This window comes from Zootoca vivipara, chromosome 10 (genome assembly GCF_965207765.1).
Source record: "Zootoca vivipara chromosome 10, rZooViv2.hap1.1, whole genome shotgun sequence".
In the NCBI taxonomy this organism is placed as follows: domain Eukaryota; kingdom Metazoa; phylum Chordata; class Lepidosauria; order Squamata; family Lacertidae; genus Zootoca; species Zootoca vivipara.
Window position 1 is genome coordinate 1,951,682 of NC_142593.1, and position 27,932 is coordinate 1,979,613.

Genomic DNA, 27,932 nt, shown 5'->3' on the forward strand with positions numbered 1-27,932 from the left:
TAGGGATGAACTGCGTCAGGATGTTACACAGATTAGAAAAATATGACAGAACAGTACGGAAAATGAGAAAGGACTAATCTCAACAAAGTATGAAGAGAAGCAAGATGAACAATCATCAGCCATGGACAATGTAATTGAATTTAAAGAGGATGAAGAAGCTGCATGGAACATTGTTCCCCCAGTTGGGGGGGGGGGGGGGAGACAGGACCCATGCTTGATTCAAAGAGCCTTCAGGAAGAACCAGCATGGAATAATGCCCTCCCAGTGAGAGAGGGAGGACAGGATCCATGCTGGGGGCATGGATATCAAAATTGAGACATGGCTGGTAAGTGGAAATGTAGTTTCTAGCAACAGCTAGAAAATTGGGGAGGCAGCAGGGGACGAAGAAGGGAGAGTGGTGATAGGTGGTAAAAGAACGGTAGTGGGGTGAGGAGTAATAATGGATGTTTTTTTGTGTTTTTTTTACTGATCAAGATGGCCCCAAACTGGAATGACCTATGGAACTGGCCGATTCAGTCCGGGGAGGGGGGGGCGCTGAATTAGATTTAAGTGTTTAAATCAGATGTCCCCAGACTTCAATTCCCATCATCCCTGACCACTGGTCCTCTTAGCTAGGGGTCATGGGAGTTGTAGGCCAAAACATCTGGAGGGCCACAGTTTGGGGGTGCCTGGTTTAAATTTTATTATGATAAAAGAAATAATATTTGAATGTATGGAAAAAAATTGGGTATAAATTTGAGCCTAAGAGGAGAAATAGAGGATAGATGGATGGGAAAATAAATTTAGATTTTGATTAAGATGAATTATGGGTGGAAGATAGTCGATGCTTTTAAGAATAGAAATAGTTGTGAGATAATGAAAAAATGTGTTAGAATGATTTAAGATAATACATGACAATGGCTTAATTTGGAGTTAAAAATGGACCCAGTGCGAGGGAAATCGAGGTCTACAATGTTAATTAAAATGTTAGAATTGATATGTTTTTCTTTTTTATGTTTTTATTCTTTTGTTTGTTTGTTGTGATATTTTTGTAATTTGTAAGGTTTGAATATCAATAAATATTATTGGGGGGGAACTATGGCAAGTTCTAAAAGAAATGGGAGTGCCTGATCATCTCATCTGTCTGCTGAGAAATCTCTATGTGGGACAAGAAGCTACAATTAGAACTGGATATGGAACAACTGATTGGTTCAAAATTGGGAAAGGAGTACGACAAGGCTGTATATGTCTCAATGCTTATTTAACTTATATGCAGAATTTATCATGTGAAAGGCTGGACTAGATGAATCCCAAGCCGGAATTAAGATTGCCGGAAGAAATATCAACAGCCTTGATGGCAGAAAGTGCGAAGAAATTAAAGAACCTTTTAATGAGGGTGAAAGAGGAGAGCGCAAAATATGGTCTGAAGCTCAACATCAAAAAAACCAAGATCATGGCCACTGGTCCCATCACTTCCTGGCAAATAGAAGGGGAAGAAATGGAGGCAGTGAGAGATTTTACTTTCTTGGGCTCCTTGATCACTGCAGATGGTGACAGCAGTCACGAAATTAAAAGACGCCTGCTTCTTGGGAGAAAAGCAACGACACACCTAGACAGCATTTTAAAAAGCAGAGACATCACCTTGCCGACAAAGGTCCGTATAGTTCAAGCTGTGGTTTTCCTAGTAGTGATGTATGGTAGTGAGAGCTGGACCATAAAGAAGGCTAATCGCCAAAGAATTGATGCTTTTGAATTATGGTGCCGGAGGAGACTCTTGGGAGTCCCATGGACTGCAAGAAGATCAGACCTATCCATTCTGAAGGAAATCAGCCCTGAGTGCTCACTGGAAGGACAGATCCTGAAGCTGAGGCTGCAATACTTTGGCCACCTCATGAGAAGAGAAGACTCCCTGGAAAAGACCCTGATGTTGGGAAGGATGGAGGGCACAAGGAGAAGGGGACGACAGAGGACGAGATGGTTGGACAGTGTTCTCGAAGCATGAAACATGAGCTTGACCAAACTGCGGGAGGCAGTCGAAGACAGGAGTGCCTGGCGTGCTATGGTCCATGGGGTCACGAAGAGTCGAATACGACTAAACAACAACAACAACTGAGTGCAGGTTTGCAAGCAATACTGTTATCATTTGCATTTTTATGTGGTTGGCATCTCTGATTGGATCTGTTTTATTTATACATTGTAACCCACTGTGGCTCCTGCCAACCTAGCAGTTCGAAAGCACATCAAAGTGCAAGTAGATAAATAGGGACCGCTACAGCGGGAAGGTAAACGGCGTTTTCATGTGCTGCTTTGGTTTGCCAGAAGCGGCTTTGTCATGCTGGCCACATGACCTGGAAGCTGTACGCCGGGCCAGCTTCCTCGGCCAGTAAAGCGAGATGAGCGCCGCAACCCCAGAGTCGTCTGCGACTGGACCTAATGGTCAGGGGTCCCTTTACCTTTTAACCCACTGTGGGACCATTAATTGACCAATGGATGGCTAAAAGAAGAAGAAATAATTGGATGTGTTTAAAGAGGAGGGGAGATGCATTTTTAAAGCAATTCTAATCCAGTGTATCCTCTGGAGTCAACTCTATCACTAAAAGTTATTCTAACAGCCCAATAACTGTGTAGAAATAAACATGGGATTCAAATGGGTTAGCAGCTCTTTTTCCCTTCATTGTAATTGATTTACATTCTAGGAGTGAATCAGAACTAATAAGGAGCTGAGCTACTTTAATTACCAACAAGCAAGAACTGCATGGTTAGTCAAATAAGAAGCATGGTTAGAGTGTAGGAGCAGGACCTGGGTTCAAATTCTTACCCAGCCATGAAATTCACTGCATGACTTGGGCCAGTCACTCACTCTCAGCCTAACTACCTCACAGGGTTGTTGTGAGGATAAAATGGGCAAGAGAACTATTTACACCACCTTGGGCCCCTGGGAGGCTGGGCTATAAATGCAATAAATACATAAATAATTGGTTTACGTGAGGAATTTTATGTTCAGATGGAATGATTCCCCCCCCCAGCCTCAGGAGTGGGGGGGCACAGAGGGGGAAGGGGGGCAGGAAGTATCGCTGTGCAAGCAAAGTCCTTGTGTAGGGCTTCCACAGAAGGGGTTCATTATGGGAATCCAACCCTAAATGCATGATGACATCTAGCCATTGGGCACGTGGCGTGAAGGAATATCTGCTGTGATGACACTGCACAATATTTGTCACCTGGAGAAACTGCTCTGGTTCTTTGCTGTTCCTGCCAGTGCTCTTGACAGACATGCTGCTACTGCAGTGTGTACAATGCAGTCCTGTATTTTGTTCAGAACACACTGTTCATATCATGAGACTGGGAAAGACATTTATACACTTTTCTGGAAAATTCCACCTTGAGCGGGATTATATGGATGTTGACAAACAGTTCTCTACTGCTGTTCTATATGTTATGTGACTTTGCTGTGTAAGCACAGATGAAGCCAATGGGCCTTTATCACAGTCACTAGTGCCAACAACAGAGAAAGGTCCCTTTCTTTTGCTTTTTTAACAGAGGAATAATTATGTGTGTTTTAAAGCAAACTTAATACAGTGGTACCTCGACTTACAAATGACTTGACAACCAAATTTTTTGACTTACGAATGGGGGTAATGGCCGCACGCTTACAAATGTCTTGACATCCAAAAGAAAACCGCAGCGGTTTTAGATAGGGTTGCTTCGACTTACAAATTTTTCCATTTCCAATGCATTCCTATGGGAAATCGCGTTTCCAATGGTGTTTTCCGACTTACAAATTTTTCGACCTATGAAGGTTCCTTCGGAATGGATTAAATTTGAGGCACCACTGTATACAAAAGGTGGTTTTAAAAACTATCAATCTTCTTCTAGATAAGCAGTACAAATACTTGGATTTTTCTATTGGCACTTAGTAGTGGTACTAAGTAGTGGAAATGGAAACTCACCATCAGGAGCATATTTTGATGCTATCCCCAAAATAATGCCAAGTGCAATAAAAAATGAAAAGCTAGACATAGCAAAGCAGATGAGCGTGTTTTTGTGTCTTTTCTTTCTGCTTGCTTCCACTTGACTGTGCTGCCCATCTGCTGAGGAGGCTACTGTTGCACGAGCTTCCTGTCTTCCAGAGGTAAATTTGGCTGAAGCTTGGTTCTTTGGAGGAGGAGGAGGAGGAGGAGGAGGAGGAGGAGGAGGAGGAGGAGGAGGAAGACGAAACGGGACAATTCTTCCAGGGAAATAGCCAGAAGATTTATGGCTGCTTCCATTCTGAGGCTGAAGGAAGGCAGGAGTCCTCCCTCTGGGATCAGTGGCTTGCATGTTATGCAATCACTAGATTAAAAACAAAAGGGAAAAAGAGATTAATGTTGAAGTGTGAGTTGTGAGAGGAGTCATTTTAGTGATACCCTGGAATTATTTATGTGGGAGTATGTATTCCACAAGGGACGCAGGTGGAGCTGTGGTCTAAACCACTGAGCCTCTTGAGCTTGCCGATCAGGTCAGCGGTTTGAATGCCTGCAACGGGGTGAGCTCCCATTGCTCTGTCCCAGCTCCTGCCAACCTAGCAGTTCGAAAACATGCCCCAAAGTACAAGTACCGGCCGGAAGGTAAATGGTGTTTCCGTGCGCTGCTCTGGTTTCGGTGTTCCATTGCGCCAGAAGCGGCTTAGTCATGCTGGCCACATGACCCGGAAAAACTGTGGCCTATAAAGTGAGATGAGCGCCGCAACCCCAGAGTCGCCTGTGACTGGACTTAATTGTCAGGGGTCCTTTACCTTTACCTTTTTATGTATTCCACCAGGTTGATTCAAAGCTAATGTAGTGCCAGTGGTGCTTCCCAGCCAAGGACACAGCAGAAAGTTAACTTTTTCTTATCCAAGATAACAGCTGTGGAGACCTATGCGCACCAATCTATTGGCTAGGCAGCTATCCCTAGGTCTGCACTCTATGGAGCAGTTGCAGCAAATGGGGACCAGCCCCCTTCCACCAGTTGATGCACCTTCCCTGACGGGCTGCACTCACTCTGCCTGCACAGAAGCTGCGTCTGCTCTCTCCTAGTTCTTGGAGACAGTGGTGCAGGGGAGGGTGGAGAGGCCCCCTCTCCTTCACTTGCCTGGTCTGCCCCTTCCTCCAGCTCTGAAGCTTCCTCTGATTCTGACTCTTGCATCTTGGCTGGTACAGGTCCCTACAGACCACTGCCCTCCCCAGTCAGACTGCAGCCCCCCTTTACCCAGTGCATGCTTGTCAGCATCCGGCCATTCCCAAATATTTAGAGGAATTTTTTTGCAAAAAAAAAAATACAGCTCAAAAGCATATGCCAATTTTCATCCAAGTTCTGCCACATTTGCACAAGATCACACACAAAAGATCTGTCTTTATATCCATTAGAATAACCTTTGAAGAAGCTTGCTTCAAAATCCATAGCACTGTTAAAAACCATTACTCCATTTCATGCCACGCTAACAGGACTATCATAAACTGCAACCACAAGTAAACTATTAGGAAAATAAAACTAATTAGTTTTAGCAGCTCATCTCCTTCCTCCTGCCGAAACAAATTATACAATTTTCTGTTTATCAGGCTTGCTGTTTTTCCAACAAGGATCTCTCAAATACTCAAATAGATTCAAGGAAAGTAAACACGCTGTCCATAACATCTCAGCGGTGAAGAAATTCTTCACTTTACCTTTGAAGAATTCCACTTTAAGCTAACTCTGAATGAGCTGCCAGCATTAAATAAGAAACAATTAGTGGACTGGTGATGGTGTCATCCTCAGGGCATTAAAATACAGCAAGATATAGGCTAGAGCTTCTGGTGTGCCAATCAAGTCCAATATATATTAAGAAAACATCTTTATTAGGCTAATCAAGATGCCAGAAAATAGTGTGCAAGCTTTCAAGGTCCTCAGAACTCTTCAGCAGGCTAGATGTTAAAAGAAAAAGACAAGTGAGGGGTAGCAGAGAAATTGGCTGATGTTCAAACCAAAAGTTCTATACAAATTTCAGATCCCCACCTGTTGGACAAATTTGCCCCAAGAATATTCCCCACAGGGAGTCAATTGCTCTGTGAGAAGAAGGAGTCGGACACTGAGAAGGTCGGCAACACCAAAGGTTGCTTATTCCTGAGACAGCGCTGCACGGGCAACTCCCCAGCTCATGCTGCAAAGAGGGAGGGCCCCATCCTGTTCACATCAAAGGTACTTTATACGCTATATCCCGTCCAAATTTCCCTCCTACAATCTCCTATTGGTTAGGAAACTGCAGTTTACAGACTTCCTGGTCCACCTATTTCATGTTTTCACCTTGATATGTACCCCCACCATTACATACACCCCTTGTTCATGCTGATTAGCTTTAGCTCCACCAGGTGCAGTTTGACTAATAGTCATAGCCCTTTTAAGCCAATTGAATCATCCACAAACCATCCGAATACCTTATAAGGCATTACCTTTTGGCTACTCTCAGCGATTTCTTAACATTTTATCACAAGTTTCCTCTTTCTTTGCCTGCAAGCAGTTGCAGCAAGGCATGGTCATTCCTGCCAAGCTTTTCTTACCTTTTTATCCCACACCACCATATGTTGAAAATCTGCTATTTGAAATACGTCCTCCCAAGCACTGACCTGCCCCAACAGTGGTTTAAAAATGAGCTAGAGAGAGATCATGTGCCACCTACCATCTGGATTTTGTAAGACAGCTATTTAAAACTGGCATATAATAAAAGATGGACAGCTCTCTCAAATGTTATGCCTGTCTTTCACTTCCACTTGCAGATCTGTTTCCCAATTGTACACACAGGCTAATGTGATAATTTATTTCCTCTATTACCAGGATATGGTCCATATAAGAATGTGGAGAGCCCTGCTGGATCAGATCCAAAGTCCACCTAGAGCAGCATCTCCTGTTCCAGAGGAAACCAGCACCTGCCCCGCACTCAACTATGGGCATGTGGCCCCTGGAAGCTTGCAAATAAGAGAACATGGCCTTGTTTCCTGCTCCCTCCAACCAGGGGTAAACCACCTTCCTAAGTATTAGCAAGTTTTAAATATTCCCTGTAACTGTGGATAATCACTGTGGGTCTCTCATTTCTATGAAGCTCCAATTCCTGTAAAAGACGAAAGTTTAGAGTATGCCAACTGAAGCCTGGTGTGCTCAGCTATACACAGCATGCTCAGAAGGACTGAAACGGGTCTACAATAAGAACAATGGAAATATAGCAGCTAATCTCAAATCTTATGCAGAAACATAGCAAGAACTCTTTGTTTTTAATGTCAAAAGCTGCAGAGTCCAATTCATCACTGCGATAAGATCATTGTGCCCAATGCTTTCAGAGGAGACAATGGCCTTCCAGACAGGATCAAAACATTAGAGAGTGCAGGGTATACAAGTCCTTCATGTTTCTTGCACCTGTTCCCTGTGTCATCAAGGCTTCGGTCAAAATGGGCAGCCCAGTATAAAAACCAAGGAGTTGGACATGGTGTGTTTAACCTGTTTCCTTTGTTCTAAACAGGAAACAAAGCTGACACAAATCACAAAATCGTCAAGTAAATTCTCTGAACAGCTCAGGCCCCAGGCCCCAGCATGCACAGTTCCAAGTGCAGCAGATGCTCATAACAGTAAGAACCTATAACAGAAATTATGTCCTGGGGCCATTTTCTGAGAGTCTTCTTTCAGCACAAGTGTTGGTGCTGTTCTGAAGCCTGACAAAAAACTGTATAGATTTCAGCCAAATCCCCACCTATACCCTCTAATTTGAAGCAGCAACAAAAGAATTTTTGTAGCCAGATTACTTCTTTGTAGAGTACAGTACATATTCTTCTCTTCCGTCAACTATTCTAATTTTGAAACTTCAGAATATAAAGTATTCAGTATTTCCTTCCTCTTTCAAATGAATACAGAATCGGAAACATTTATAAAACTGTAAAGGCACAGGGAGGTGAACACAGCAGGAGATTAAAATATCTGCAGGACTCTGCTGCTTTCAAAACTTTGCTGACATCTGAACACATTGATGCCTCTTAATAACTTGTGCAACACAAATGAGCAGCAGTTACAAAAATGATAGTTTGACTAAAACAAGCAAGATGACAAATATACTCAGTAGTAAGTACATGACAGTATAACATACCAACAGGATCCCCGCCAAAGCTCTGAAGCTTCAACTTTTTGCTGTTTGTGCAGATAACTGCAGAGTCAGGGCAAACATCTATGGATTAAAGTCTAAAATAACACTCAGCCACTAAAATTCATTGGAAGCTCTGACATTATATCCAAAGGCTGAGGGTCCATATTATCTGCTTGATTTTTGCCTTAGAGATTATCTTAGTCTCCAAATGCACTGAGAGAATGTGCCTTTTCAATGAATGAATTTATCAGGTTTTTCATGTCCAATTACAGGGTCAAGTTTGATCTGGCAAGAGAAAGGTGACTAGAGCAGGGGTAGGCAACCTAAGGCCCATGGGCTGGATGCGGCCCAACCGCCTTCTCAATCCGGCCCACGGACAGTCCGGGAATCAGCGTGTTTAACATGAGTAGAATGTGTCCTTTTATTTAAAATCTCTGGGTTATTTGTGAACCAGGTGAGGGTAGCCAATGGGTCTCATACCCTTGGTGAGTTAGGGACTTCCCATGCATGCAAAGACAGACTCCAGCAGATTTTACCAAAATAAAAACTTAGTTGGTCTTTAAGGTGCTACTGAAGGAATTTTTTTTATCCAGCAGATTGGGCAGAATAGCCCAAGAGCGAATTTAACAGTCATTAAGAGTTTGTGCACGTGCCTTAGAGAAAAGTGTGGGGCAGATCAGGCTCGTCAACCTGGGAAAATAGCCCATCAATGAGAAGGACAACTCTGATCCTAAACCTCTGCTGCCTTGTGGGATATGTTTGGGAGAAGAAAGGGCTAAGGAGTAAACCCTACACAAATCAGGAGTAGGGTCCCTAAGATGGTCAGAGGGAGCCTGGGATGCCTCCTTCCAGGAACTCCTGCAGCCCAGCTGGTGCCAAACGTCTTGTTCTGCTTTCCTTTGGACCACATCAGTGAGTCCAAGAGGGGAGTTTTGTCGTCCAAGCAGCCCAGGACCTCCAGATACAGTGGTACCTCTAGTTGGGGACATGATCCGTTCCGGGGTGCCGTTTGCACCCCAAAAAGTCCACAACTAGAGCGGCGCTTCTGCGCAAGCACGGAGCACGATAGAAAGCTTTTTTTCTGCACATGCGCGAAGCGCGGAGAACACTTCTGCACACGTGGCGAAAAGATGCAACATGAACTTAACGCAACACGAGGTATGACTGTACACTGCCCAGGCTTGTGCCCCAGGAAGGTCAACATCTCTCTAGTTAGAAAGGACCTGGGATTACTCGTTTGGAAGAATTGCCTAGTAGTTTGTAGGAATGTCATACCATAAAGTTCACATGTATGTTATGTACTGTAGGTGTATTCAGTAGCAGCTGGAAAGGATCTAAAGCAGGCATTAGCAATCTCGGCCCTCCAGATGTTTTGGGACTACAAGTCCCATCATCCCTAGCTAACAGGACCAGTGATCGGGGATGATGGGAATTGTAGTCCCAAAACATCTGGAGGGCCGGGTTTGCCTATGCCTGATCTAAGGGGTCATCTAGTCCAAGCCTCTGTAATACAGGAATCACAACTAAAGCATCCCTGAAAGATGGCCATCCAACCTTTGCTCTCCAATGAAGGAGAGTCTACCACCTTCTGAGGTCATGCATAGATTTGCTCTGTGGCTTTGTTTTAAGTGGTCTTCTGGTGCAGGTCAGCATGAAATGAAGGCCCTCAGTCTGAAAGAAATTAAAGGCCATTGCAATAGACTTTTTCTGCCAAGCACCTTCATTGGCCTTTAGGTTACCCACCCCCCAAGTGGAAGCAAAGTACAGACACCTGCACTTCTTAAATACAGTGTGTGACATTTGTATCACTGTAGATAAATAAAGTACCCTATTTTAAAATAGACTACTTGGCTGCAATCCTACATTTACCTGGGAGTAAGCCCTATAGGTCTAAGCAGAGGTGCATATGGTTGGGTTTTTAGAATAGATGCTTTTTATCTATCTGCCATCTAGCTGTACTTACAATTACATTTTCATGTCAATCAATACACTGTGATATTTATATACCAGTATAAGTTCTAAGTCAGCAGCTGGGCACAGAGCTCAGTGTCCTTGTGCAGTTGCTTTGACAGCCGATTCATTTTTGGCTAAGAAGTTACTACATTCTTGCCCTCTCAAAACAACTTTCAATGAGACTTTAGAATATAAAAAACACAATTAAAAAAAGAAAGTAATACCGTAAGCATACTTTAAAAAATCAGTAGCAAGAAAACAGCAACAGCTGAATTAAGAGACCTGGGCAAATAATATTTTTTTAACCTGGCACCAAACACTCAAAAACAACATGAACTAGACATATAGAGAACGGCATTCCAGAAACTGGGAGCCAACAAGATATATTTCCCTGCCAATTAACATTAACCTCAATTTAAGAGAGTAGGTTTTTTAAAAAAACGCTTTTCATTCAAAGTGGTATAGTTATTCTCATTTCCCCGTTCTTTTCTTTGGTGGGCATGGGGGGGGGGGAAGTACATGGCAAAGTTTTCCTTCTACTATGATACTGCTGTTTTGTTTAAATCTTTAATATAAATTGTGATTATTTTTAATTCTTTCCTGGGACCTTTGGATGAATGGCAGACTTAAAATACCCCAAATAAATAAATGACATTTCACTTGTAACAAAGAACATCAGAGATGGAGCAACGGGGGTGGGGGGTGGGGGAAGAGAAGTAATTCATCTTAGGGTAACATCAAGAGGGAGAGAGAATTGGGGGAGCGATGCTACTCTATGGGCACAAAGATGCAACCTAACGGAATATTTTGATTTTCCATATCAAGTTCCTTTCAAAACAAGGACTCTCACACTACAAGGTCCATGGCACATGGCAGAGATAGTGTCTGGGTTATTTGATGTACCACTGGACACAACTTCAGTATTAAGAAAAACATTCTTTTAAACTTTGAAATGGCTTGCATGCAATGCTAAGCCAAACCATGGCTAAGTATGAATTAACCAGTGTGCTGGTGCAGAGTTAGATATCCATGGCTACCCCTCTCCTCTCCTCCTCTGGGTGCACTACTGGGAGCTGGGGAGGAGGGAAGTGGCCAAGATTTTCTAACCGTGCACCAGCACACTAATTCATTCAACTTTGCCATGGTTGTGAATGAGGCCAAGTTGTAGCTCTTCTCTGTTGCTTTGAAAAGGCTATACAGGAGGAAGGCTTGCTGTGGTCCATTAATCCCTAGACACAACAATCTATTTCAGCCTCAGGGTAGCCCTGCTGTGATTATTCACATTGACAGCTAATGGAGACCAATAAATTTAACAAGTGTCCAAACCATTTCATATGAGGTCTGTTAGATGCCAAATTGCACTTTCTAGCTTTACTAGCATGTACACAACTCTGGACACAACTACACCAGAACGGCACTGTAAAGAAGCAGTTTTATCATGCCTACAGCGTAGTTTCAACGTGAGGTTCTACATCAGCAACTGCTGCATAGCATGTGCATGCTGAACTTCATTAAAATATTAAATTTCATGTGGTCTGCGACTGCTAACCAAACTAACCAAACCTTCATGTGCACCTGCACATACTTTGCCTATAAGTGGTTGCATAGGTTACCTGGCATTCATCTTTTTCCTTTTCCTGAGAAAAAGCACTAAGTTTAGAGATATCAGAGATATCCGCTGCCCCGACTGGCACACACCAAAAAGAAGATAGGAGGTGCCTTTCGCATTGCATGCTTTCATATGGCTTCATGAAAGTATGAATGCATGTGAGGTGGCTCAAATAACGTGAGCCATGAAACACCAAATAAGTTTTATTCTGTGCTGTTAGCAGAAGAGGGCATCATCAACATACTTCCTGACAATGTAATTCTTCATACTTGATCAAGCAGTATGATCAAAACAAGATGAAAGCTAGTATGAAGGGAATGCAGATTACCGGTAAGTCCAAGTTGCTTTTATCTGGGGGTACCAGAGAATGTGGGGGCTTCCGTGTGCGAAGAATGGGCTCCAGCAATAAAATCAGTACTTCAGGCAGCATCTAGGACAATTCATGAAATGAGCTGCAAGCAATGGTCATAAATAGGGATATTGCCAAACATGCAAGGATTTTCATTTACTGGTAGGTATGAGAAGCCAAGAACCCTTGCACGCTTGCGTTCAAGTATAAGTGATTGCTGGCTTATTCCATCCAGCTCTCACCTTTGGAGGGAGTTTTCAGTGTGACTGCCAAGTCTCAAAAAAGTAGGAGAGTGCATACGTAGGATAACTGGAGAGATGAGAAAAGTCTCTTCCTTAGTGTAGTTACTGGTTTTTGTTTCTGCATCACCAGTTCCAGCAAAGGAAGAACTGTAGCTGAGCAGAAGCAGATCCCAGATTCAAACTCCAGCATCTCTGGGTAAAGGCTGGGAAACCATGGACAGTTGCTGCCGGTCAGAGAAGACAATACTGAACTAGACTGATCAATTTAGCTGTGATTCCTGCAATGTAGGGAGCTGGACTAGCTGACCCTTGAGGTCCCTTCCAACTCAGTGCAAGACAACTTCCTATGGGCCTAACAGCAACATAGTACAGTATAGGATACCAGGTTCCTTCTCTCTCAGTTTAACAAGGTAACTTCTAAGTTGCTTCCTTCTTGCAATGCCAAGAGGGCTGGGAAAGGTTAGGACCCTAGGAACCCATCTTATACAGAGATGGACAGAAAGTCTAACTGGCCCAATATTTTCTACAGTACACTAACTGGCAGCAGATTTCAGACCAGTGTTTCATACAGACATTAAACCTTGGTTCTTTTACATACAACACATATGCTCTACTACCAAACTTCTACAGTCCCTCCCTCAAGAGAGCAGATTAAATCAGATTTGGTGTGAAGTGTGGAAGATTTAGGGGGGGGTGCCACTGCTGTTTGAGATGAGAAACTGCTGAGGAATGTGAATTTGCGGGGGGGTGTGTGTGCTTTCTGGGTCATTGTGCATGATGGCAGAGTGCGTATAAATGCATATAAGCGTGCCATGCCCCCTTTCCCTGCAACTTATGGGTTTGTGGCGATGTGCATGGTCACAAGTGCTTTAAACACAGAGAAAATGGTAATTGCCTGTATTTTCAGGTGGGATTCAACCTCATTAAAATTCATGCTGTGCCATTATAGTTGCTCAATAATCCAATTCCACTCTTTTTGTTTGCAATATGGAAAGTGATGAGGAAGATGACAGGAAAGTGTGGGATGCAGTGTCATCTAACCTCTCTGTACAGGAATCAAATGCTCATCAAATAGCTAACACCCCCTAACCTCCAGGAAGAACATCCTCCTTAAGTAGGTCCTCTGGAAGCACCTTGTTTACAGAACAAGGCCGCTCTGATTTCCCCCTTTGCCTTCCCTCTTCCTTTCCATATGGATTACTAGAAAATTAATACCCTGGTTTTGCCAAACTGATCTGAAGTAGATGTGAGATCTTAGGGCGGGCAGGCAGGCAGGCAACGGCCAAGAGAAAATACAGCACATAAATAAGAAGTAAAGCAGAGGAAGAAGTCACAGCGAAGAGGGGCGTCCGGCAAGCGGCGTGGGCTGCCGCCGAGCAGGGCCTCCGAGGGGGATCCTCCGGGGCCCCGCAGGCAGCGCCCAGCGCCCAGCGCCGGACCTCGCGCCGGAGTCCTGGGGGGGGAGAGGCAAGGGGGGCGTGAGAGTCGCGCCGCTTTCCGCGTCTCGGCAGGGAGTTGCGGGAGAAGAGGCGAACAATGTGAGGCTGGAGGTGGGCGAGACGGAGGGGCGGAGAACAAAAAGGCCGGGTAGCTGAGGCAGGAGACGGCCAGAGGGGCAGCCTCGAGCCCGGCAGGGGAAGCGGCGGAGACTCCGCGCCCGAGCGAGCCCACGGAGGAGGAGCCGGGCGAGGGCGGCACTGGCACTGGCACTCACCGTGGCCTCGAGCGCAGGCTGGGGAAGAGGAGGCGAAGGAGGCGCGCTCAGGGCGGCGGGGGCTGAGGCATGGCGGGCTCCCCTCCTCACGCAGCGACGCCGCCGGCTCCCCCGGCCGCTGCCTCCGCACAACGGGCACCAAGCACCGCTCCTCCCCTCGTCTCCTTCCGGGGGGCGCAGAGAAGCCCGACGCTGCCTGAGCGGCACCGCCCCGTCGCGCTGCAAGCGCCGCCTCCGCCCTCCCCCTCCTCCCCGCAACCCTCCCTCGGGGGGAGGAGCCTCCTCGCAGCACCGCCAATTGGGCGAGGCGAAGCGGCGCCCCGAGAGGCTTTCCCTGGGCGCCCCCTGCACTTCGACCAGCCCGGCAAGACGCGCAGCTGCTCCCCCCCCCCCCGCCCGCCCCTTGGGGCCAGCGATTCCAGGAGGAAAAAGTCGCCTTTGCAAAGAGCTGCTTTCGCGGAAAGGAGCCAAACTTTGCCGTTCTCTGAGGCGTCTCCTCGAACTGCTCCTAAAACGGACACCGGCCGATTGCTGGCCTTTCGCTCCCTTTTGAACGTCCAAGTCCGGCGCACTTTGCGCGGTTGTCAACCCCCCGCCCCGTTTCCCGCAGAGACCACACTTCGCCTTTCTGCAACGGATCCCGAATGGAAAATGCGGCGGGTTGCGGCTGCCTTCGAGAATCCCGGGCTAAAATATAAAAGACGCAGCACGACGCGCCGGGTGTGTGGATCCAGAAGGGGAAGAGCTGCTGCGCAAGTTTGACTTGAAGCATAGCTGCCAAGTTTTCCCTTTTCTCGCGAGGAAGCCTATTCAGCATAAGGGAAAATCCCTTAAAAAAAGGGATAACTTGGCAGCTATGTTGAAGCAGGTTCTGTCCGGGCGCCGCAGCTGCACTCGGGGCCTGCGCGAAACGAGGAGGAACGAAGGAGCGGATCGAGGCCGCGCTTGGCTTCCTTCCCCGTCCGAGCTCTTTCCCTCCCGCCCGCCCCGCCAGTCGTGTGGCGACCGCTCGTAGCCAGAGAGAAAAGCTGCCTCCAGACCAGTTTGCAAAGTGCTGCCCGTTGCAACTGCGCCGGGATAAGCTCTGCCGCTGTGTTTCATGTGTTGCCTGCCTGGATTACTGTAATGCGCGCCATGCAGGGCTTCCCTTGGGATTTGGCCTTACAGGGCAGCTGGTGCAGAATGCGGCCGCCAACTTGTTGAGTGGAGCATCATGGGCGTACCCAGGATCAAAACTAGGGGGGGCAAGGGGAGGGGCCAAGGCACGGAAGGGGAGGGGCCACAAAGTGGGCGGGAACGGCGAACTCGCGCTCCGCTGGGCTGTGCCCCTCCCTAGCAGCAGGGCTGGTAGGTGGAGGCGGAGCCCAGCCCAGCGGAGCGCGAGTTCAGCGTTCCCGCCCGCCGCACCGCGCTCTCTGGTTCCCCGCCGCGCTTGGCCTTGCCAGAGGGCGCGACGGGGAGCTGGAGGGAGGGTGCGGCGCGGTGCGGCGGGAATGGCGAACTCGCGCTCCGCCGGGCTGTGCTCCGCCTCTGCCCACCAGCCCTGCTTCTAGAGTAGGGCAGCTGCCCTAACTTGCCGCATGGTGGGTACGCCCTTGTGGAGCATCTTCATGCACCTTTATTATCCCAGTGCTGACTCCGAGGGAACTGCATGGGCTGTTGATCAGTGGGCCATGTTCAATGTCATCTTGTTACCATAGAATGCCCTGAACAACTCAGAGCCAGGTTTCCTGAAAGACTGCCTGCCCCTGTGTAGACTCATAACATCACTTGGATCGCCTGGGGAAAGTGAACTTGGAGCACTGCACCCTACAGATTATTGTGGGGTCCGAAGAATGGGCCTGCCCATCCCCTTTGCTATACATGACGTAGCACCCGTCAGTTGCTTCAGAAGTCTTGCAAAGTCCAATAAAGACTTGTTTGCCCATGCTTTCACTGACCTATAACACACAGGACCCTGATTCATGTGCACAAAGTCCCTGCCAGTGGGTAGAAGGCATGGGAACATAGGAAAGCGCCTTATGCTGAGGAAGATCATTGGTGCAGCTAGCTGTTGCCTACACTAACTGGCAGCTGTTCTCCGGGGTTTTAGGCAGAGAATGTTTCCTGACCCTGCTTGGAGATGCCAGAGATTAAGCCTGGGAGCTTCTGTGTGCAAAGGATTTCTACCACTGAGCTCTGACCCTTCCCCAAAGGCATGCTCAGAGAACCCAAAAGATTCCACAAGGGAATATTTCAAGTCCTGCCGTGTAATAATAATGCTGCCACAAACACCCTTCAGAACAGCTACACATATATGAGAACTTGTGTTAGCGAACCTAACAAACTTTTTGCTAGGGAAAAGGCTACAACCACAAGAGCGGAAACCGCAACAGAAAGGTCACAGTGATCAACTGCAGCAGCCTGGAATAAGGAAGTGCATTGCAATGGGAAAACGGGAACAGCCCAGTTTGGTTAGAAAAAGGGCCCTCTAGCCCACCATCCTTTTTCACAGTGGCCAGCCAGATGGCTAAGTGAAGCCTGAAAGCAAGACATGAGCAAAGCACAAGATGTGGGGTTGAGTCCCACTACACTGCAAAGCTTACCTTTTGGATGTTCTGCCGGCAACAATAATTTTGGGTACCAAAGGTGCAGGGAAGACATCAGGCTAGAGCCCAAACATCCCGCTCAACAGAGCAACTCCATATGCACACAGCCAAACAAGGGATTCCTCGTGAAAAAATGCCTCCTTTGCCTAAGCACTAATTTCCCCCTCTTTCACCACTGGCAGAGGTGTCTTGCTGGTGCAAGAGTAGCAGTACCCCAGTGGGCATTGCCATAGTGCTATTTTAGTGCCACACTTTGGGTCAGTCTTGCCCAGTATGGATAAAGTAGAGAACAGGATCATCATGTGAAAGTTTTCGTAAAACACTCGCCCCAGTAAAAGCAAATAATTGCTTCATTGTTTTCACATGCCAGCTTGCACAGCTCTGTGGCTGACAATGTAAAAGTTAAGACTGCCATCAGATGCCCCCAAAAGCCCTCAGGTGTTGCGATTACCACCTGAGAAGTGGTCATGGTTTCTGTTTTCTTCTATTTCCATGTGTATTTGTTTGACATTTTTCTGCTGCCGTGTTATTATCAAACTATTCACCACATACTATTTATTTATCCAAAGCAAATGAAGAAGGGTTTGCACAGATATTCATTCTGTTTTAAATAAGCAGCATGGAATTCAACTTTTTATTCCTGAAGGTTATATGACTTTATGGGAAAATGTCATTTTGTATGTAATTGGTATTTACAGTTTGAACTGATGGCATGTCAGAAAATTATCTTCTGGATCCAAGAAAAATGAAAAAGTAGAGTTCTTTATAGTAATTGCACCATAATTATAATGTAGTGGATTAAATGCTATTTTTAAAAGAGCTTCACTACAAAGTTGGAGAACAGCTATTGTTTAATATGTTTACACGTTTTCAGTTGAATCCTGTGTGTATTCAGAAGTAAACCCATTTAAAACTTATAACCAGGCAACTGAGCACAGGTTAGCAGCATCAATTCAATGGAAACTGTTAAACAAAAAGGTGTAATTTCTCTTTTTAATTATTGACAACTAGTAGCTATTGGGTCAGTGGAAATCTGGATTCTGCAGTCAGTTAACTTCCTGTGAGCGGATGCATATATCCTTAAACAGCATTGTTTGTTTCACTGAAAACATAGTAAGGTTCAGTAACCTTGACAAATATGGGCACTTGAGGTAGGGAGTAAAGTATTGGTGAAATAGGCAAAATTGGAAACAGAATGCAACAAAAATAAAACGTAAGCGAGAATAAGAGGTCCTGAGACACAAATATTTATTCAAAAGTAAAGTGCAGCTTACTTGAGCTTTCAGTTGTCACAATCCTGCACATTCTGATACAACAGTAGTAAAAATATTTTAATAGCAGAATATCTGAGTAATTAATTATAACTTTAAAAATAACATTGCAGAATAAAATACTTTTTACACTTACCTGGTTAGGAGTATCCAAAACACTTGATATGCAAAGAACTAGAAATCCTTTTCTCTCACACAATAGCTGCAGTTTTCTGTCTATATGGACAGTCAACAAATGAGCAAACAATCTTTGCTTTCAGGCAATGAATATAAAGGCTTGACGTTGCTAACAGGAAAAGCATTATCTATCATCCTCTCTGTTCAGGATGTCATGGCAGATTCTTATTTTTCTGACTTTACAAAAACAGGAATTGTCTCATGTGACACTTCCATGCAAGCCAAATGTTGGTAAAGGGATTGTGCAACCATTTCGAATCCAATGGTTTATAACTATCGGTGATACTTTTCAGTATAAAATGACTTGAATTACAGTCCTAGGCAGAAGTAGCCCCGATAAAGTGGGGCTTGCCCCTAGGGCAATTGCTGCCTTAAATGCAAAGACTTTATCCCTTACTTGAGCTAATATATTTGGTATTGCTGATTCTGAATAGATCCCTCTTTGTCTACAGAGAGATGCAGTTACTCAGCATCAGTACAATGGATGCAGAACCACTGGGCAGACTGTTGTACATGGACTGAGGCTAAAAATCCATGCTAGGTCACTGATTCACAGGATAATCACTATCTCACTTTCCCATGTGTAAAACTGAAATAAATAATGAAATCACTGGGTTGGCATGGAGATACTGATGGAAACATTTCTTTTATGGAACAACTGTTTTAACTACATTGGTTTAAGTTATTTGTTTTATCTTCACTAATTTTATTTTATTTTTTTAATTGAAAAGTGGTTTATGAAAATTCAAACAAAATTCTCTGTGACATTTGGTCCTCTTGATACTGATTCTTGATATATTTTAAATCTTGCAATCTGCAGACTCTAACACAGGGTTTGATGCATGCCTACTTCACAAAGTTCTCTTTTTTGAAATAGCATTAAGTCTATAGGCTATTGTGAGTATCTGGATCATGTGACATCTGGCACCTCTTTTTAGTACAGTGGTATCTCTGGTTAAGAGCTTAATTCGTTCCGGAGGCCCGTTCTTAACCTGAAACTGTTCTTAACCTGAAGCACCACTTTAGCTAATGGGGCCTCCTGCTGCCGCTGCACCACCGGAGCATGATTTCTGTTCTTCTCATCCTGAAGCAAAGTTCTTAACCTGAGGTACGGTACTATTTCTGGGTTAGCAGAGTTTGTAACCTGAAACGTTTGTAACCCGAGGTACTGTATTTTACACTTCAGTACCTCATTGAATTAATCTGGTAACTGATAAAGCAAATTTTATATATGTACAATGGTAAACACAATTACTTTCCCTCATTTAGAGAACCCTCCAGGCAGGAGGAGTCTGGTCCTGCAGATGATGTTGGACTCCAAATTCCATCAGCTCCAACCAGTGTGGTCAATGATGGGAGCTGCAGTCTATCAGTATCTGGGCACAGGTTCCCCACCCCTGTTTTAAATGGATTAAGGCTAAGGCTAAGTTGGCAATCCTTTGCAAAGTTCCAATGACATTTAAGATCACATATAAGTTCCAATGACACATATAAGATCACAATGCAATGGTGCTTAAACCAGTTATTGTAATTTCACATACAGTATATCATTTGAATGTACTGACTACATTGGATGGGATATTTTAATTAGGCAATTCAGCCTCCAACAGTCCAGAAATAAAATAAAATAAAAAAAATAAAAAATAAAATAAAAAAATTCATTCAGTAGCACCTTAAAGACCAACTAAGTTTATATTTTGGTATGAGCTTTCGTGTGCATGCACACTTCCAGAAATAAACTCAGGTTACTTCACACCTGTTCAATTTTACCTATATGCCTCTTTTACAACAAGTTGTTTTCTCCCACAGATCAATAAAACTGGAAAAGTCAAATAGGGTTTGAATATAATTGCTGATGTGTTCTTGTCCCTGGCAACTATGCCAACAATTACTGGAAAGCTAAAATGTTTGTGATGCAGTATGATTCACGAGTCTCTAGAGAACTTCTCTGAATATAGCTGCACATATGATATGCATGATACATGACATTAGCCTTTAATTCTTGAAGGAGGATTGTAAAGCTACAGGAAAAATAAAACCCAGGAAAGCTGCCTCATGAAATACATGACATATGAAAAAATCATAAAGAGACATGCTATAATTTGTAACTGGAATCTCAATTTTATTTTTTGGGGGTACACATAATACTGAATTTCAATAGGAAGAGATAACATGGAGGAAAGCAACTAATTTCACTGCCTCTTCATAATTGCTTTGTGGGTGATTCAGCCAAAGTTCAGCACTTTAAAATCCCACTGATTTTAAGGTGTGTGTTTTTTAAACCATACTGATGCAATCAGTGGCATTCAAAGTTAACTATGGGTGGGTTGTGCTCTTTTTTTTCTTGCCGTTTCAACCAATGCTTTCTCCTTTACAAAAACTTCCATTTCATATTTCTGAATATGATATCCCTTGTTTTAATGCTACAAAATGCACTAACAAAACAAGCCAGATGGACCAACTTCAGTTCCTACCTCCCATAAAACTCACTGGGCCATGCAGAGGAATGCCAAACCAATAAAATACTATTTGCTGCTGTTCCTGCTTCTAATAAAAATCTCATAAGCAGGGATTCTTTGAAAGCAATGCAAGATGTACATAAAAGACATTTTCCTCCTCTTTTTCTTAAAAAGGCTATTGCGACCTGAAAATATATGGTCATGATTAAAGCTAATTTAGGATTAAGGCCATACATAGCTAAGAAGTAGATCATCTGCCTTGTATGCATAAGGTCAGTCACTAGCATCTCCTCATGGGACGGGGAAAGAGACCAGGCTTAAATCCTGAAGAGCACATTCCCGTCTCCCTTTTTAAAATACGTGTGTGTGTGTGTACACACACCACACACACACACACACACACCGCCCTGCTTCCAAAGATCACATGGCATTTAGAACATAAAATCACAAGATACATAACATAATAGTAAAAAGCAAAAGCAAACCCAGTCTCCCCAGCGAGCTGATTAGCAACAGCAAAAGCAGTTGTCATCTTTGGAAGTCACTTACCAGAACAGAGGACTGGCGCTCCACACGTCACTCCAATCAGCAATGGCAGCAGCATGCAAACAGGAAGTTGAGCCGGGTGGGTCCAGTCCTCCGTATTGTACTCCCTGGCACAGTAGCTATGAGCTTTTGCTGCTGTTTTGGCAACAATCAAAATAGATTGGGGAAGGGATCGTCCATCTCAACAAATATGATTCAGTCAGAATGCCTATTAGCCACAAGCCGGTTTCCATGGGAGCACCATGTGAGACGATGGGATATAGCCTTCATTACTTAATAAATGCAAGGGCTTTGTCCATTATTTATTTGTTGCATTTACAGCTCACCCTTTCCTCCAAGGAACTCAAACTTCTTTCCCTCATTTAACCCCCACAACAACCCTGTAAGGTGAGTTAGGCTGAGAGGTCCAAGGTGAGCTTCATGGTCAGGTGGGGATTTGAACTCTCGTCTCCCAGGTCCTGGCCTGACATGCTAACCACCACACCACAGTGGCTCTAGGAAACATGCAAAGTCAGGAGCTGTTGCTGCTTTAGAAGGCAAAGAACCTTGCCTCATCCCCTACAGAATGTGCTTACTGGCAACCCAGTCAGATGGGTGGGATACACATAATAAAACCATCATCATCATCATCATCATCACAGACTTTGGTGGCAGCCAGATCTCACAGTAGGCCTTGAAATCTGCAAACATGTTGATCAATGCTATTTCTATCAAGTCTCCAGTCTGAAAGATTTTGATATGAAAAGGGGAGAAGACTGGGGCCACCAGAACATCCAAATTTGACAGGGAACAGGTCAGGCTATAATTTTCAGTTCAATTTCATTTTGCCACTTCCAGTGGTTTTATGTCAAGACAAAAATACTCAACTGTTTTTGTTCCTGCTCCCTTCAGTACGGGACACGGGTGGCACTGTGGGTTAAACCACAGAGCCTAGGGATTGCTGATCAGAAGGTTGGCGGTTCAAATCCCCGCAATGGGGTGAGTTCCCGTTGCTCGGTCCCAGCTCCTGCCAACCTAGCAGTTCAAAAGCACGCCAAAGTGCAAATAGATAAATATTTGCGGAAAGGTACCGGTAAACGCCGTTTCCGTGCACTGCTGTGGTTCACCAGAAGCAGCTTAGTCAGGCTGGCCACATGACCCAGAAGCTGTACGCTGGCTCCCTCAGCCAATAAAGCGAGATGTGTCGTCCGCAACTGGACCTAATAGTCGGGGGTCCCTTTGCCTTTACCTTTACCTTCAGCACAGTAACAACACAGAAAGAAAGGGGTGTACATTATTTAGCAGCTCAACATTTTGGCCTTTTAGAGCACTTATACAAATGACAGATTGGACTTGTTTGATTTAAAATATTTCTATGCTGCCTTTCTTTCAACGGAATGGCCAAGAGACTTACAAACAGCAAATAACAATAACATAATAGAATAACATAAATACAACAGAAATTATATAGAATAATTAACAAATAATTGGTTAAATGATTACGAATCATTAGTTAGACAATTACAATCTATAAAACTATTAGAAAAACAACTGAAAAAATAAGCTAAACAGCTCAATTACAACAAGTCATATTACAGGATTCCCAAAGTAATAACTACAGCATTCATCTATACCCTGTTTCTCTGAAAATAAGACGTAGCCATAAAATAAGCCATAGCAGGATTTTTAAGCATTCAAGAAATATAAGCCATACCCCCAAAATTAGACATAGTGGTAGGCGCAGCAGCAATGCTGGCCACAGAAGGAGGAGGAGGGGAAAAAATAGGACATCCCCTGAAAATAAGCCATAGTGGGGGTTTTTTTTGAGGAAAAATAAATATAAGACGGTGTCTTATTTTCGGAAAATGGTGAAGGTGCATGTGTGTTATTCCCCACTTTTCTCCCACAAGCACTTACCCGATTGTCCTGAAATTTGGCCACAACCTCAGAGTCACATGTGAGCAGGTAATCATGCACTTACACTGACCAGCTGACACACCTAACACAGGTAAAAACCTGGATTTGTGGTAAAAAAATTGCGCCCTCCAGTGGACATTCAACGAACAACGGACAAACATACTCCCACAATCCCTCATGCCCCGGAGACCACGACTCCAACAGAGAGCAAACCGCCCTGAGACCAAGCCGTTCCCATAGGGAACCAAGCCCGCCTTGGAGATCGCACATCCAAGACCAGGCCGCTCCCCAGGGACCCGCGCCCGCCCAGGAGATCACGTACCAGTGACCCCCTCCCCCCGACCAAGCCCCTCCACAGTGACCCCCTCCCCTCAACCCTCCCCTCCTGTGGCTAATCCCTGTGATTGCCCCCACCCTGTCCTGATCCATGATGTATTCTGTTTGTCCCCACCCCATCGGCTTATCCCTGTGAATCCCCCAACTCCCTCTTCCCGGCAACCCCCACCCAGGGGAGGTGGGGTTCCCTGGGTGATCCTGGTATTTGGGGGGTGGGAGGGAAGGGTTGAGGAGAGTTGGGGGTCCTTGGGGGGTATTGGTTGGGGAGGGTATTGTGGGTGGAGGGTCTTGGGGGTAGAGGGTTGTAGTGGGGGTTTGTGGTGGGGCGGGATTCCGAGGGGGTTAGTGTCCATGAGGATCATGGGACTTTGATTGTGGAGAGGTGTGTGGAAGGTGTAAGTCCGTGGGGGGAGGGGGTTTGATCGGGGGGGAGGGGGTCACAGGAGTTAGTTTGGAGAGGGCTAGGGCTGTTGTGGAGACGGTCTGGTCCATGGGGGTGGCATTATCGGTGGTAGCAGGATCTGTGGGGTGGGGGTGGATTGGTGTGATCTCCGGGGTGGGGGTGGGTCCCGGGAGGCGGCGGGATCAGCGGGGGTGTGATCCGTGGGGTGTGGGGATGTGGAGTGGGGTTGCTTGGGGGGAGGGGGTCGTGGGAGGTAGTTTGGAGAGGGCTAGGCCTGTTGTGGAGGCGGCCTGGTCCATGGGAGTGACGTTATTGGTGGTGGCAGGATCTGTGGGGTGGGGGTGGATTGGTGTGATCCCCGGGGTGGGGGTGGGTCCCAGGAGGTGCGATATGGGGGGGGTATGGAGTGGGCTTGCTCGGGTGGGAGGGGGTCGCGGGAGGTGGCGGGATGGGGGTGGGATCTGTGGGGTGTGTGTGTGTGGAGTAGGCTTGGTCGGGGTGGAGGGGGTCACTGTGGAGGGGCTTGGTCGGGGGGGGAGGGGGTCGCTGGTATGTGATCTCCTGGGCGGGCACAGGTCCCTGGGTAGCGGCCTGGTCTCGGATGTGTGATCTCCGAGGCGGGCTTGGTTCCCTGAGGAACGGCTTGGTCTCGGGGCGGTTTGCTCTCTGTTGGAGGCGTGAGGAATTATGGGAGTATGTCCGTTGTTCGTTGAATGTCCACTGGAGGGTGCAATATTTTTGACCACAAATCCAGGTTTTTACCTGTGTTAGGTGTGTCAGCTGGTCAGTGTAAGTGCAGGATTACCTGCTCACATGTGACTCTGAGGTTGTGGCCAAATTTCAGGACAATCGGGTAAGTGGGAGAAAAGTGGGGAATAACACCACAGTTCAAGAAGGATACTGACAAGCTGGAACGTGTCCAGAAGAGGGCAACCAAAATGGTCAAAGGCCTGGAAACGATGCCTTTTGAGGAACGGCTTAGGGAGCTGGGTATGTTTAGCCTGGAGAAGAGAAGGTTAAGGGGTGATATGATAGCCATGTTCAAATATATAAAAGGATGTTCATATAGAGGAGGGAGAAAGGTTGTTTTCTGCTGCTCCAGAAAAGCGGACATGGAGCAATGGATTCAAACTACAAGAATGAAGATTCCACCTCAACATTAGGAATAACTTCCTGACAGTAAGAGCTGTTCGACAATGGAATTTGCTGCCAAGGAGTGTGGTGGAGTCTCCTTCTTTGGAGCTCTTTAAGCAGAGGCTTCACAGGCATATGTCAGGAATGCTTTGATGGTGTTTCCTGCTTGGCAGGGGGTTGGACTGGATGGCCCTTGTGGTCTCTTCCAACTCTATGATTCTATGAACATACATGCACCTTCACCATTTATATATACTGTATATAGATTACTGGTAGGTACTTTGAAATGTCTCATTGTTTCTGATTTAGGAACTACTGTTACAATGTTACTAAAAGTGCATAAAATAAAAATCAATTTAGGTATAAAATCCATAAATATAGTAACACAAAAATTTAAAATCCATCTTATTGGTTTTAAATACATAAAGTTGATAAGTTATATATGGGATTTAAAGTGGGGATTTTTGGAAATTTGTTTAAACAGGGTAGTATTCCCCTCTCGAGTTTTTAATTTGTAAGACTCAAACTGGTTTTTTTGAGTTTTCATGTGTTACATGTATGAATTACATAAGCTTACGGTTGGTTACAAACACTTCTAGGAGAGTTAACTATTATTAGTCATTCCAGCAATATGTCAGCAGAGGGCACGTATATTCATTCTAACAAATTTCAACAGGTTTGATTTAAACTACCCTTCAAAATGCTGTATTTTCACTGAGGTGCTTCAGAAAAAAATTAAAATCTCTCAAACTTAGAAGTCAGAGCGGAGAGTTCTAGCTTTGCCTTCTTTCGGAAGTGCAGTGTCTGTTTTTCACGGGAGCTGTGTTAGACTGTTGCAGCAAAAAGGGGCGCCTTAACAGCTGCAATATTTGTCATCACATGAGCTTTTCAATGACTCCAGTGCAAGCAAGCTTATGCCACAACAGACGCTAGAATCTAACAGCCCCGCTAGACCAGACAAAAAGCCTATCTTAGTCTAGAATTCTGTTCCCACAGGGATCAATTCGATGCCTATAGAAAACTCACCAGATTTGGGGGCAACATGCCTCTCCCAGAGGTAATTTATAAACATGCCATAGACAGACTTATTCTCCATGAATTTGTCGTTTTCAAGCTGTCCAAGTTGGACAGCCCTCTTTGTATCTTGTGGCAGTGAATTCCATAGTTTAACTAAGTATTTCCTTTAGTCTAAGCAGCCCTTAGGATACCAAATATAAGGAGGGAAGTCTTCCTGGGAGTTTTATTTTACAGACATTGCAACCCTTGTACCTGAACAATAATGTCAGTGAACTGGGCACAAGACGAGGATAGAAACCTGCCTCAGCTCTGAACATTTATTTGCCCAGAAGGTCTGGTTCAGCCTACATTAGACTCTTATGCACGTCATGGCTGGTACCTAAGTGCAGTGTTTTATATGCAACAATCCATTCACAGATGTCCATTATGGAACTGCCATTTTTAGCCCACCAGAACAGTAGCTTATGAGTTAAGCATAGCTATAAAGCCCACTCATTATAGGCCCAATAAACTTAGCACCCCACTCAGGTGTCTTTTGCCATGCATTTCTTACTCAGCTTGCATATATTATTTTTCAGGTGCCCAAATCAGCTCTAAGTTCAGAAAGCAGCTGATGTGAAAAATACTATAAACTTTAATTCACCCCTCTTGGCAGCATGAGGGAAGATGGATTAGAATACAACCGATCTTGTATACATATGATCTTCATTACATTCTCCCAGATCACCTTGCTTCTACATCCTGCGCTTGGTGCAGCTTAGAGGTAGTGAACCTGTAGCTCTCCAGATGCTGCTCAACTTGCTAAACTACAATTCCCAGAGTTCTCATTTGTTAGCCATGGTGGCTGGGGATCATTGGCTAAAAACCAAGTGGATGTTGCAAGGTAAAGGTAAAGGACCCTTGGGCAGTTACCGTATTTCTCCGTGTATATCATGCCCCCGTGTATAAGACACCCTGCGACAAACCCAAAGGACTTTGCCACCAATTAATATGCGACAAACCCAGTCCTGGCGTTGTCACTAAACTTTCGGGGATCCTTCTGAATATGAGACAAAATGTCCTCCCTCTCTATTACTAAAACTGCCACAGGAATCCAGGGGTGAAACCACCACCCCCCACTTCTGTGAGTTTAGAGACCCAGCTGGAATAACTAAGCACATCCACTAACATTTAAGAAAGCTTTATTACTAGAGGTCTTTTAAACGCTTAATGGTTTCATGTGTACAGGCTCTTAGATCATATTCTTACTTTCAATTAACAATGGCTAGATACTATAATTCAATTAAACTCCTCAGACCACTTTATCTCCTACGCCTACCCACACTCTCCCTCACTCCCACAACCCTCTCCCTGAATTAACTGACTCCCATTCCTTTTAAACTCCTGGCAGTCCCGCCCCTCAGGAATGGAATGCGTCATTTATCCAGGAGGTTGGGGTTTAACTCTCTGCACCCTGGAGTTCTTTTGCACGCCAGGCCAATCCGTCACACTTTCTCCCCTCCCCCGAAAACCCTTGCGCAGGCATACTCAAAAATATCAGAGTAATGCCGAAGCAGGGAGATAGAGTCAGGAATTCCCTGGCTTACCTTCCCCCCAGGTGCGCTGTTTACACAAACCTGTGTTGCAACTCTCAATTCCCCTGCTAAACTTACACCTATACCTGCAGTTAACCTAGACTTCAGATATACACACTTACATATGCACTATACACTTTAACATTTCAAAAGAAATAGAATGCATTTTCCCATTAATACCCCCCTATATATATATATGTGTGTGTGTGTGTGTGTGTGTGTGTGTGTAAAGTTAAACCTTTCCTTCAATTAAAATTTGGGGTATTTCCTAAAAATTATACACCAAACATTTATGTGTCCCAACCAAAACAGAATTGATTCCATACCATCAAAAACATTTTCTACATTCAAGCAACCTTTAAATACACTGCTGTCATAAAAGACCAAGTTGTCACCTTCAACAAAAGCACAATAGATTCTCCCCAAACGCTGAAGGCACTCGTTCTCAGCAACTCTTTCCGCGACACCTACTAAATAAAAAGAAACCCTCCTCCCACCAGTCAATGATGACTTTAGAAGGAATAAGTCTCGACAAGTGGCGCATAAGAATGTCTTTAGCTACAATA

General features: G+C 45.0%; 1 protein-coding gene across 13 annotated transcripts in view; it reads right to left on the reverse strand.

Moving 5' to 3' along the window:
• CEMIP2 (cell migration inducing hyaluronidase 2) overlaps positions 1–19,616 on the reverse strand; it is a 64,594-nt gene extending 44,978 nt beyond the window's left edge. For 10 of the 13 annotated variants that reach the window (XR_015946156.1, XR_015946157.1, XR_015946155.1 and 7 more), the window contains exons 1-2: positions 13,966–14,232; positions 3,927–4,308 (exon numbers count right to left, since the gene is read on the reverse strand). Coding sequence is in view for 5 of the 13 variants with exons in the window: in XM_060280052.2 (XP_060136035.2) it covers positions 3,927–4,296 (370 nt within the window). In the remaining 8 variants the exon portion in view is untranslated. Of the gene's footprint in view, positions 1–3,926; positions 4,309–5,988; positions 6,129–11,988; positions 12,091–13,965; positions 14,233–17,960 lie in introns of those variants that run through there. The other 3 variants (XM_088652999.1, XM_035099632.3, XM_088652998.1) reach the window with 3 other exon arrangements.
• Positions 19,617–27,932: the final 8,316 nt, after the last annotated feature.